We start from the raw sequence: 13,853 nt of genomic DNA on the forward strand, positions 1-13,853 counted from the left end.
ATTTTTTAACTTGCATTATATTTTTACTAACTGCAAAGGTATTTCATAAAAATCACAGTTAACAAATTATCGATTAATGACTGTTCAAGGCATTTGATAAATGATTAGCTTTTGTTGGAAATTTAATAGTGAATTTTGCTTTGATTTTAATTCCAGAAATTTTATGATGCTTTATAAATGAATGCATGTTAGCAGCTTTAACCTATGTCCAAAAAACTTATACTGAAATACAGAAACAAAAATTAAAATAGCAATTCATTAAGTGTATTACAATTTTTTTAAAATAAAATAACTTTTTGAGTTTCAGATGAAAGATAAAACGCGAACGAAATTCGCATGATAGTTTTCGTCCTTTATTTTAAAATTTAATGATATAAGAAATATTATTTGAACTCTTATTAGAGTATTTATTTAGAACATGAAAGGAGCAAATTCTCCAACATTTTAATATCACAATTTATATAAACTAATTCTTTTAAGGGAACTACGAAGCTCAAACACAAGGTAAATATTAATCTTTTAAATTTTTTAATGTATGAATTTTAATTATGGAGGACTTACATTTGTATTAAAGTTTAAAATATCGGCATTATATATATATATATATATATATATATATATATATATATATATATATATATATATATATATATATATATATATATATATATATATATATATATATATATATATACCGCATATTTATATATATATATATATAAGAAGTTATTTTAAATTAGCTATAAATAAATTAATTACATGGAATTAAGATGTCCAAATGACTTAAAACATTAAAAACAAAAATAAAAATAATAATATGTTATGTGTATTCTAAATTTTCTTTTAATAAAATAACTTTGTGAGTGAATTACCAGTGATGGATAAAAGATAAAAGGCTAACAAACTACACTTGATAGTTTGCGTCTTTTATTTTAAAAGTGTATGATAAAAGAAATATTAGTTAATGTCGTGTTGGAGTAAATATTAAGAATATAAAAGGAACTAATGTTCCGACTTTTGACTATTACAATTTATATAAATTAAATCTTTTTAGGATACTACGGAGCTCAACCTCAGGGTAAATAATTTTTTTTTTGAAATATGAGTTTTAATTCTGTTGGACTTACATTTGCTTTAAAGTTAATAACATACAATATATATATATATATATATATATGATAAAAATCAGTGCATGTCCAACTAATGTAATTATCTACTATATAAAATCGTTGAGATAATTGTAGGATACAATTATTAATACATTTATTAAAAACTATTTTTTAACTTGCTTTATATTTTTACTAATTGCAAAAGTATTTCATAAAAATCACAGTTAACAAAATATAGATTAATGACCGTTCAAAACATTTGATAAATGAGGAACTTTTGTTGGAAGTTTAATAGTGAATTTTGCTTTAATTTTATTTCCAGAAATTTTATGATGCTTCATAAATGAATGCATGTTAGCTGCTTTAACCTATGTCCAAGAAACTTAAACTGAAATACAAAAGAAAAAAAAATGAAAATAGCAATTCTACATTCTACATGACTACATTCTACATGACTTACATGACATTCTACATTCTACATGACATAATTCTACATGACTAAAAATATAAATATTCTACATTTTTTTTAAATAAAATAATTTTGTGAGTGTAATAACAGTGTTTTAGATAAAAGATAAAAACTAACGAAGTACTCTTGATAATTTGCTCCTTTTATTTTAATATTTTATGATATAAGGAATATTATTTGAAGTCTTATTATAGTATTTATTTAGAATGTAAAAGGAACTAAATTTCCCATTTTTGACTGATATAATTTATATAAATTAATAATTCTTTTTAGGGTACTACGAAGCTCAGCCACAGGGTAAATATTAAGTTTTTTAATTTTTGCAATTTATGAATATTAATTCTGGTGGACATTTGTTATGAAAGTTTGAAATATCGTTAATATATATATATATATATATATATATATATATATATATATATATATATATATATATATATATATATATATATATATATATATATATATATATATATATATATATATATATATATATATATATATATATATATATATATATATATATATATATATATATATATATATATATATATATATATATATATAAATATAAATATACATAAATAGTTCAGAAGCAAGCAATCATTTCCCGATGAAGAATTTTCTTAAACTATACGTGAATTTTTTTTATAATAATAACAAAACATTTTACAAATATTATAAAATCAATCATTAACACTTATTCAATATATCTATCATTCATTATTATTCATTTATACCTATATTTTTATGAATTTTAAAAAGTTTAAACTTCTGGTAACCTATAAACTTCAGATATTCCATGAGTGCTCTAATTTTTTAGACTTTTTAATTGTTTTTCAGAAACATTTTACCCAAATGGAAATGGCGGTAAGGGTCTTATACATAATCGTACATTAGATGGTATTCAATAGTGTTTAATTTTTAATTTAAAGAAATGAATGTCAGACGAAGTAAGTTTTCCCGCAGTGGTCTTACCGTAAAGTCATTGTTCCCAATAAAACACTGCATCACTTCCTGTGGTCAGTAGGCGGGTAGAGAAGACTTGGATCAACCTATGTAGAGACCGAGGGTGTTTATCATTGGTTCCCTTAAAACTCTTCTACTTTAAAGTACTAGGTCACTGAGAGAGTAGGTCGTTGGGCTACTAAAGTGAAGGAGCCCTCCGCTGAGGATAGTGATTGTGATGGAATGTCTTAAAATCATTATTAAGGAAGTATCCCAGTCCGACGAGAATAGGCTATTGAACAGCTTTAGTGCGTTATAAATAAAACTCCTACCTACCTAATTTTAAGTGATTTTTTAACGATATGAGAAAGTGTGCATTTTATTTAATTTAAGTTTGAAGCTTTCATTCAGACTAAATATTAATTTTTCGTCAGATTACCCGAGCTATTTTATTTGATTACAGAGATCGCGATAAGATCCCCCTTTATATATTCACCTTATGATTATTCTTTTATAAATCAGGCTATGAAGTATAGTTTACAGAAACATTAAATTGACTAATGTGTTTTTTATAATTTAAACAGAACAGAGTTTAAGAATTTCGCATCCTACATGATATAGACGTGTAAATTTGAACTTGACATTACAAGAGGATTAGTCCTTTAGGTTTGATAACACTCGCATGATGTCACCTACGGGTATTCAATTAAATCTGATATAATAATTTTTTTCAGATTGTTTAAAAATCCGAGCCTTAGAGTTGTAATGCAAGCAATCGTGGTTAGGCATAACTATGTAATTAGTTTCAAGTACACAAGTTTAACTAGGCTATTGAAATACAGAAATCTTCTATGCATTTAAAAAAATTTATTTCTGCAAACTTTTTGCTAATTATTAGATATGGTGAAATTTGGATCTACTTATTTAAAGAAAGATCATATTATTTTTTTGAAATGTTGTTTTCATATGATATTTCAGAGGCTTTAAATATTTTCCGGTTTGAAGTATTTCATAAGATTCACAGGTGAAAAAAATAGATTAATTATCATTCCAAACATTCGATAAATAAGGAACTTTTTTAGAAAATAAATAGTGGATAATGTTTTAATTTAAATTTCAAACATTTTATGATGCTTTATAAATGAATGCTTGTTAAAAACTTTAAATTATGTCCAAGAGACTTAAGATAACAAAAATTAAAATAGTAATGCATTAAGTATATTCTAAATTTTTTTTTTTAAATAAAACAACTTTGTGAGTAAAATAACAGTGTTTTTGAATAAAGATAAAAAGCTAACGAAATATACCATATAGGTTGCGTCTTTTATTTCAAAATTTTATGATATAAGAAACATTATTTTAAGTCTTATTAGAGTATTTATTAAGAATATAAAAGGAACTAATTCTCCTGCATTTGACTATCACAATCTATAATTCTTTTTAGGGAACTACGAAGCTCAACCACAGGGTAAATATTAAGTTTTCTAAATTTTTTTAATGTACGAATTTTAATTCTGGAGGACTTACATTTGTATTAAAGTTAAAAATTAAATATCGGTATTGTATATATATATATATATATATATATATATATATATATGTGACGTGATTTTAAAATAAATATAAATAAACTAATTACATGGAATTAAAATGTCCAAGAGACTTTAAACACAAAAAACAAAAATTAAAATGATAATACATTAAGTGTATTCTAATTTTTTCTTTTAATAAATTAACTTTGTGAGTAAATTAACAGTGTTAGATAAAAGATAAAAGGCTAACGAACTAAATTTGATAGTTTGCGTCTTTTATTTTAAAAGTGTATGATATAAGAAATATTATTTAAAGTCTTATTAGAGTAGATATTTAGAATATAAAAGGAACTAATGCTTCGACTTTTGATTATTCCAATTTATATAAATTAATTCTTTTTAGGGTACTACGGAGCTCAACCCCAGGGTAAATAAATTATTTTTAAAATATGAGTTTCAATTCTGGAGGACTTACATTTGTATTAAAGTTTAAAACATCGATATTATATATATATATATATATATATATATATATATATATATATATATATATATATATATATATATATATATATATATATATATATATATATATATATATATATATATATATATATATATATATATATATATATATATATATATATATATATATATATATATATATATATATATATATATATATATATATATATATATATATATATATATATATATATATATATATATGTATATGATAAAAGAAGTGATTTTAAATTTAATATAAATAAACTAATTACACGGAATTAAAATGAGACTAAAAAAAGTTATTTTAATATTTTCCCCCAGTTTTAATCAAATGAGTTAAAAGAATTTGTAGTAGTAATGTTTATTTATCAAAAAAATAAATAGACCAATTCTTCAAAAAAAATTTATAAAAATCAATGGATATCCAGCTGATGTAATTATCTTCTATATAAAATCATTGAGATAATTGTAGGTTATAATTATTAATACATTTATTAAAATCTATTTTTTAACTTGCATTACATTTTTACAAACTGCAAAAGTATTTCATAAAAATCACAGTTCACAAAATATAGATTAATGACCGTTCAAAACATTTGATAAATGAGGAACTTTTGTTTTAAGTTTAATAGTGGATTTTGTTTTAATTTTAATTCCAATAATTTTATGATGCGTTATAAATGTTTGCATGTTAGCAGCTTTAACCTATATCCTTGAGAATTAAAATGAAATACAAAATCAAAAATTAAAATAGCAATACCTTAAGTGTATTCGAAATTGTTTTTAAATAAAATAACTTTGTGAGTGAAATAACAGAGTTTTAGATAAAAGATAAAATGCTAATTAAATATCCTTGATAGTTTGCGTCTTTTATTTTAAAATTTTATGATTTAAGAAATATTATTTGAAGTCTCATTAGAGTATTTAGTTAGATTATCAAAGGAACTAATTCTCCTACTTTTGACTGTTACAATTTAAATAAATTAATTCCTTTTGGGGTACTAAGATGCTCAAGCACAGGGCAAATATTAATTTTTTAAATCTTTTACTGTATGAATTTCAATTCTTTTGGACATGTATAGAGGATTAGTTCAAAACGTAGAGAGGATTATTTTTCTTGTTCTATATCTTTGTAGCTTATGCGCAGTGAATAAAACTTCTTATCTTTTCTGTATTTATATATATAATATAAAATAAATTATTTTAAATTTTTTATAAATATACTAATTACATGGTAGTAAAATGTCACCTAAAACATTTATTTAAATATCTTATATCATTTTTAATCAAATGAATTGAATTAAAAGAATTTGTAGCAATGTCTTTTTATCGGAATATAAATAGTTGAATTCTTTAATAAAAATTGATAAAAATCTATGGATATCTAACTAATGTAACTATCTACTTTATGAAATCATTGAGATAATTGTATGTTATAATTATTAATAAATTTATTAAAATCTATTTGTTAACTTAAATTATATTTTTACTAAGTGCAAATTCAATTTGTATATATATATATATATATATATATATATATATATATATATATATATATAGATACATACATACATATATATATACATACATACATATATATATATATATATATATATATATATATATATATATATATATATATATATATATATATATATATATATATATATATATATATATATATATATATATATAGATACATACATACATATATATATACATACATATATATATATATATATATATATATATATATATATATATATATATATATATATATATATATATATATATATATATATATATATATATATATATATATATATATATATATATATATATATATATATATATATATATATATATAAATATATATATCAAGATTCAACTAGAGCGCACTGCAAAGGACATGAATTCGCTAAAATATAACCAACATTTCAACTGCCTACTTTCGTACAAATATATTACTTCATAGCTTCCTTACGACATCATAATTCTTTACTTAACATTATAATTATGTTATAAGTATTTCAAACGTTATGTAAGGGAAATCGACTACATAGCAACAGATAAAATTCTTATTCCAAGACAATATTCGCTTAAAAATTTCTAAAATTTGAGGAGCAAGTCAATTTGAAGGTTGAGGTATTCTTTGTGCTATTTAGTCTGAAGTGAATACGGAGTACAAAACTTCACATCCTATAGTTACATTTCTATAAACAAGATCCTCCCTCGATATCTAAGCATAAATTATTTTTTAATGTTTAGACACTGATGCTTGATACAAAAGTATAGTGTGCTCATTTCTAAATATTATTTGTGCTTTATTCACAATTGGTTTTACTTTAGTTTGTGAAACAAATTTACTATATTTGTTTGACTGTTTTGCCTAAACTGTATTAATCTTTTTTTTTTTAAAAATTAGTCATGAATATTTTAAATAAATCTTCATTTTAATGAAACAGTTAGAATAAAAATACAGATGATGCACATTGCTAGAAATATTTTCCACTACAAAAATGAAAAAATATATATAATATTTTATTTAAGATTAAATTCATTGTTTAAGCAACAGCTTTTCTCCTTTACCCTACATTTAAACTTTTGGAACTTTTTGAAATCTGTACCATCTCGGAAAGCGCCAATTGTCTTCGGACATGCCCCCAGATATATTTGAACTAACTTGTCATTTAGAAAATAGCTATTTTAAAACTTTTACTACTGGTGCTTGTTAGCTTTTACAGTTATTATATTCTCTTATTTCCCCTGACATACACACTATTTACGAAATATTAATGACAAGGAAAAGAAGGAAAATCGGTTCGGTTGCCTAGCAACCAGCCAGAGATGCAGTTATTATATTTACAAGAGTTGACAGACGATTTAGAACGCTTATTTAAACTAACTGTCCATTGATGTCGCAATATCTTACCTATCCTGGTTGACCTCAAGTGAGATGACCAGCTGTATAGGTCGAGTTATAGTCTTTCTAACCACTCTTAAGACGCATGTTCGATTTTCCCCTTCAAATCCCTTAATTAGATTGGTAATTCGGGACTTTTTCCGCATGAGTCTGGGTCTGACGTATTCTTGTAGTAGCACAAGATCTTCTGCACTGATGTTAAAGGAGTTATAAATATTGCGAACTTGGTGATAAGATCGAAGTTGTAGCAGATATTCTTTGGACCATCTTTTCCAAAATATTTCCAACAAGTCTTGTTGTTTGTAGAGTTTCATAAGTCTTGGATTGCTCTGCTGTTAAGTGCGACTTCTATTCCTACAAGTACTGTGGATAGATTTTCTTTGACAAATAGTGCCCGACCAAGAGATTTACGAAGACAATTTTTCACTAATCCGATTAGGTGCTCCCACCAAATTTCGAGTCGTATTGCTCTGGTCGTTGCACAGGTAAACAGTGCAATGTAAGCTGTATCTGAAGGATTCAAAGTACGAACTTGTACAAGGCCAGTAAAATCTAATCCTGTTTAGAAAAATGGTGTAACTGGATTAATTCTATCAGCTGGTAGAGGAGCTTCAATTTGAGTGCAGCGAAATGCTAGTGACATTTTGCAAGGTAAGCATTTGTAAATCACTTGATTGATGACCTGACGACCTCGTAGAATCCAAAATTCTGAAAGCACTATTCTGACACCTAAGTGGAGCATTTTGACATGTGTTGATGTATCAGCAGACTTGTGAAATGATGATATCCGTCCAGTATATCATCATTTGTATCATCATCATATCCAGTATATCATATCAATCTGTATGTAGTTACTTCTTCTGTAAATGTAGCTGCATTTGAAGGGCTTTTCTTTTGTTTGTACCTGAAGAATCTTGTTGCATATCTGTCCTTTGGATGCAAAGCCAAATGTAGGAAAGCTTGTTTACCATCACAGGTTAGGGCAGTCGAAATCGTTAAAGACAACCAACAGTCTCAGGTAAAAGATTAAGACCAACAGTCTCAGGTAAAAGATTAAGACCAACTTCTAAAGAGTCATTTAATGATGACGTGCCCGGAGCATATGATGAGGCATCAAAGACGATTCTCCACTTTATATCATCTTGCTGCTTCCTTTCACTGCATGATGTGGCAAATAGTACATGGTGTTTTCAGTTTCATCTGCAGATGGACAAACTTCAACATGTCCTTGTTCAATGCAATTCGACATGCATTTTTCATACTGTGTCTTCAAAGATTCATTTGAGTCTTTTTTTTTAAGAGATTGAAATCTGTTCTCAGCAGTTGTTTTGCTTGTTGGTAATATTGAGACCGAAGCTTTCCAAGGTTATGATACGACCCTATGATTATCAACTAATTTAACAATTTTGGCGTCTCTCCTCTCTCTCAGTTACTTACTTCAAGCGGTTGGCACATTTAGAAAGATTCTATCTAAAATGTCGAGGGTCGGACAAAAGGTATGCTTTCCCCCTTCTGCTTCATTTTGTGGTTAAAAGGGGTGATTATCGGTCTAGGTGGTCTAGGAGGGTCAAAACAATTTGAGGGATTAATTGTGGTTTGTGATTCACTTTTTTGGAAGTCGTTGTTGAATTGTATACAATCTTTCACTTTTCTCTGAAATATCAAGCGATAAAGAAGACTTTCATTCTGATAAGATAATTACTTTCAGGTTATGTAACACTCTTTCTTTTCCTCAGCTTTCTGACAATGATGGAGTTGAAATATAACATGAAAGGGGTTTTTGGAATGTTCCCTGAGATGATGCTGAATAGATTCTTGTGATTGATAATTTTTCCTTCCTGTTTCTTGTGATTTCTATTATTTTCCAGATACATTTCCGGCTACTCTAAGTTTTTTTTATTTTAAAAAAACTTGTGCTCATTTTAAATTGCCTCATTTCCTAATTCAAAGTACAAATTCGTTGATATGCATGTTAGTAATAAGTCATACTTATCTTTTAAGTAAATTACAATTTTAAATTTAATAAAATTAAGTAAATGATAATTTTAAATTTAAAAAAGTAATTAATGATTATACTTTCCATAATGTTAAATTCGAAAAATAACTGCAGTTCAGTAGATATTAATTTAATTCCCGTATTATTTCTCTTTTTCTTTGAAATTAAGTTAAAAAAAAGTTTTTGTTAAACACTATTGTTCTAAAAATGGAATATCGTTAAAAACGTACTTGAAATTTTTTTACTGTTTCTAAAAACATTTTAAATAGTGCTCGTATTGAATTTCAAGTAAATTTGGATAATATATTCTTAATTCGTCTATTAAATATTTGAGTAAAAATCATTCGCTGTTTTTATGGCAATTTATAAAAATGACTAAAAATATAAATTTCTATTTACACTAATAGTTATTAAGTAAAGCTGCATTTTTTATTATTATTTTTCTTATTTTATTTTCAGGGTAAAATCGATAATAAGGAGTAAAATAATTCGAAATCTTATAAAATTCCGCATATAGAGAATAAATATCAGTACAAGAATCGTTGCAAGAATACCATTTCCCAATTCAGTATAATGATTTTTTGTAGTTAGGTCTATTGCTGGTAAATTCAGGGAAATAATTTTTACAAGATCATACAATGATATTTTTTTAAATTTTTTTTTAATGGCGGAAACTTGGGTACTGTTCCATTGACCGCAGTAATGCCAGAACTGCTACTCTCTTCTTGTTACCCAGTGGGCACCTGTGACGAAGTCACGGCGGTGGAGCAGAGTCGCCCACGTCACACAACCACAAACCCGTTTATAGGGCGGGTCACATTCACACAAAGGAGAAAGGACATAGAATACAGAGAGAAAGAAAGAAACATCTATGCCCTGATCAGGATTCGAACCCACGGCCAATGGCTCCGCAGTCAGACACGCTAACAACTCGGCCACCTGGTCGGCATACAATAATATATATTTCAGGGGATCATGCAATGGACCTAAAAAAAAAGAAATTACGAACCTAGAAAAAGAAATTACGCCGAAGTAACAGAATTTAAATATACAAAAATAAACATATTTTTACAAAAATTTTCGGTAGTATCGATTTAAGATATTTAATATCGAGCTTTTTGTTTCGGTTCATAGAATCACAGTTATGCCACGTTTGTAAAAAAGGGGGTCTCATAAACATAATGGTTGATAACTAACAGCAATATTTTTTCAGTCTGTAGAATATAGTACAGCGAAATCGGAAAAATGTGTTAAAAGGATTTCATCATTTCCTCACCCTAACTGTTGAATAAAACTCGCTGTTCCTTTTTCTGCGAAACAAGCTAACAATAATTAGAACCAATAAAAATGACATAAAAATGCTTTTACATAAGAAAGGATGCACACCTTTTGTATGGCAATAAAATAACATAGAAAATGCTTACACACACAAAAAAAAATATTTTCAAAATTTAAAATAGTGTATAGAATATTGTTTTTTTCTTCCTTATAGCGCCTAGCTCATCAATGAAAAATCTAAGAATGTATGCAAGTAAGCAGAAAAATTTATTGAAATAAAAAAATTAAAACTTTTTACATTACTTCTATCAAATATCAACTTATTAAAAGTTGTAATTACTTTTTTTTAGAAATAAATTTTAAAAAAAGATTATTTTCTGAAAAAAAAGCATTAGGTCATGTTATGGTGATTAGGTAACGGACACTAGTATGATAAGCAGAGTCTAGAATATATTTAGATCACAATAAGAGCTTGTTTATCGCTTTGTGTACCCCCCTTTGAAATGAAACTTCTGAAAATTCTTTTAATAACTTAACAAGCAATCATCTACTTTAGATTTCTGCCAATCAATCAATGCATATTCTAGTATGAATGTCAGAACTGCAATACTTAAGTTGGTTGCTTCCATCCATCTGGATTGAATAACTTTTAAATTAATGAAATATTTGGGGGACCGGAAAGTAATATCGTTTCGGTGCACTTGATATTTGTTACCAAGATTTTATTTTAAATGAAAAATTTATTCACCCTTGTTATCAACAACCCTTCAATTCCGGATAAAAAAATAGATTTTTAAATCTAACGAATATTGAGCGCACTGAAACTCCATTGCTTTCCAGTTTGCCTAAATATTTACTAACATTATAATTACAATAAAACTCGAGTTTGCACAGACTTTTATTTGGGTTCCGAATGATGTGAGAGGTGTGAAAATTATTCTATAAAACAAATTAATGATGAATTTAATTAAAAAAAAATTTGTTTAGATAAAAAATCTTGTTTGCAAGTGTTCCAACAAATAAAGCATATAAAATATGCTAACCTTTAAACATTTTATTAGAGTTACTGGTATTTTCTCAATGATTACTTAAATATTTAAAAAAATAATCCGTTGTATTTTTAAAAAATCATTTTCTTTAAAATGTATATTGCAATTTGAGTGGCATAAAATATTTACAATTTATTTGATTATTAGTTTGGCTGAAAAAAATGTTTGGAGTATTAAAAAATTATTTGGAGTTTTAACAGCTTGTAAATTTTTTGGATAATTTATTAAGGAAATTTGAATGTATTATTAAACTTATTTGTCATTACTGAAACATGCTGCATTTATACATTCATATACATGAGAAATGTATTTACTAATGAAAAAGATTTCATTTTGTCCTCTATGCGTGAAACTTTCTTAATATCATTAAACTTAAGTAAAAATAAAACTTATTTTGAGTGATGGGATTTTTAGAAAAACGCCGAGAAAATCCTTAACACTACAGAAACAGTAGTGAGTGTAATAAGAATTGCCAGATAAGAAAATTGTAAATTTTTTCCTAGTAAAATATTTAAAAAAAAAAACAGCAATTTGCTAATTTAGTAACTTAGTTGAATAATATAGAAAATTAACAATATTAAAAATTCATAAATTAGTTCATTAAAAATTACATTGGTATTTATACATGAAATAATTTGCGGCAATTTGCAGTAAAATGAAATGGCCTTTTTGAAAATTACTTGAAATTTAAAAGTACGAAGCGATTCAAATTATTCAAAGATATATTAAAATAAATTAAGCAATAAATATTAGAAAAAAAATCATTATTTCGAAAATGTTGGAGGAAATAAAAATAATCTGTTTTTTTAAGGTAAACTTTTGGTTAGAGTGGGGGGTTCAAACATCAAAAAACGAGAGCAATTCACATCTATTGAAACAGAAATCCTCTAGCGCAATGAGTTATTTACGATGACAGCTTATACACCACTCAATTTGTGAACAGTAGGAGGTTAAAGGGGAAGAAAATATTCTGGTTGAGAAAAATTCGATTTCGCCGCTCCAGAGGCAGAACGCGAGCCCGAAAATGCTCGGGCAAAGCCGCTTTTAGTACAGTAATCATGCCCGAGAAATACCAGGCTTGACGCCAGGAGAGTCACGAAAGTTCTTCAAAACAGTCGAATCATGTTTAAACATTTATCTATCCTGGGAAGTGGTGATTCCAAGTGTTTCTAAGTCCCAGAATCAACGTACATTTTCATTGATAGGTTCTTGTTGAGTTAACGTGTTGAGATAGTTTACAGTAGCTACATTGGAAACTGTTGTGCATGATCGAGGTCCACTCAGAATCCACCCAAAATGTGACGGAACCAATGCAAGGGATTCTAACAGCATAACCGGAGCTTCAGGAATCAATACTTGCCAGTAGAAATCAGCACCAATTGAAACTAGTATAGGTGGATTTTGTAAGTTATCGTAAGTGTCAGTTTCATTCTTTTCTGGAATGCGAGCCGTGAAACATCAGTTGGAACAGATGGATGTGACGCGTATTCATTGGAACTTTCAAATGCTTCAATATTATCTGAAGACTGATTCCAAATGCTCCATAGTTTAAATTTTTCTTTTCGTCTCATATGGGAAGCATTCGCTGTAGATTCAATTCCATGCACTTCCAATGGTTTTGTAGAAATAACTGTTAATTTCAAACTATCAACAAGATCATTAGGAATGAAACAAGACAGGCTATCTAAATCCAGAAGACAAAGGATCAATCTTGTAGCACTAGTCGGGCCTGTTATAAAAACTCCTGCAAATGCTCAGTGTTGGGTGTAGCAGTATCGATCTTGTGAGTAGACGTAATACCTGGATGATCAACACTGTTCTTACAATTTGAAACATGGTTCTTTTTCGTGCATATCACACAACAAGCCTTTTCCTTACGAGCACAGCTCTGTTTTGTGTGCCTGCGTCCAGTGCACAAAAAGCATCTATTTTTAGCTTTTGATTTCCGTATTCGTGTGTCTATATGTGTCACATTGTTGCACTGTTGAGGGCAATGTCCGGCAGTTTCACAAAAAGGATAGAAGTGTGAAGGTTTCTTACGT

At 26.9% G+C, this 13,853-nt stretch overlaps 1 protein-coding gene across 42 annotated transcripts in view; it reads left to right on the top strand.

The window, feature by feature from the left end:
• Positions 1 to 13,853, top strand: part of LOC122273570 (uncharacterized) — a 109,834-nt gene that overhangs the window by 82,373 nt on the left and 13,608 nt on the right. For 19 of the 42 annotated variants that reach the window (XM_087159178.1, XM_087159155.1, XM_087159156.1 and 16 more), the window contains 7 exons: positions 481 to 504; positions 1,055 to 1,078; positions 1,852 to 1,875; positions 2,422 to 2,448; positions 3,971 to 3,994; positions 4,462 to 4,485; positions 10,977 to 11,015. In XM_087159178.1, coding sequence (XP_087015304.1) covers positions 481 to 504; positions 1,055 to 1,078; positions 1,852 to 1,875; positions 2,422 to 2,448; positions 3,971 to 3,994; positions 4,462 to 4,485; positions 10,977 to 11,015 — 186 coding nt within the window. The remainder of the gene's footprint in view (positions 1 to 480; positions 505 to 1,054; positions 1,079 to 1,851; positions 1,876 to 2,421; positions 2,449 to 3,970; positions 3,995 to 4,461; positions 4,486 to 10,976; positions 11,016 to 13,853) is intronic. The other 23 variants (XM_087159166.1, XM_087159186.1, XM_087159163.1 and 20 more) reach the window with 14 other exon arrangements.

This window comes from Parasteatoda tepidariorum, chromosome 3 (assembly GCF_982258835.1).
Source record: "Parasteatoda tepidariorum strain Cologne lab strain chromosome 3, Ptep-v5.0, whole genome shotgun sequence".
Taxonomy (NCBI): domain Eukaryota; kingdom Metazoa; phylum Arthropoda; class Arachnida; order Araneae; family Theridiidae; genus Parasteatoda; species Parasteatoda tepidariorum.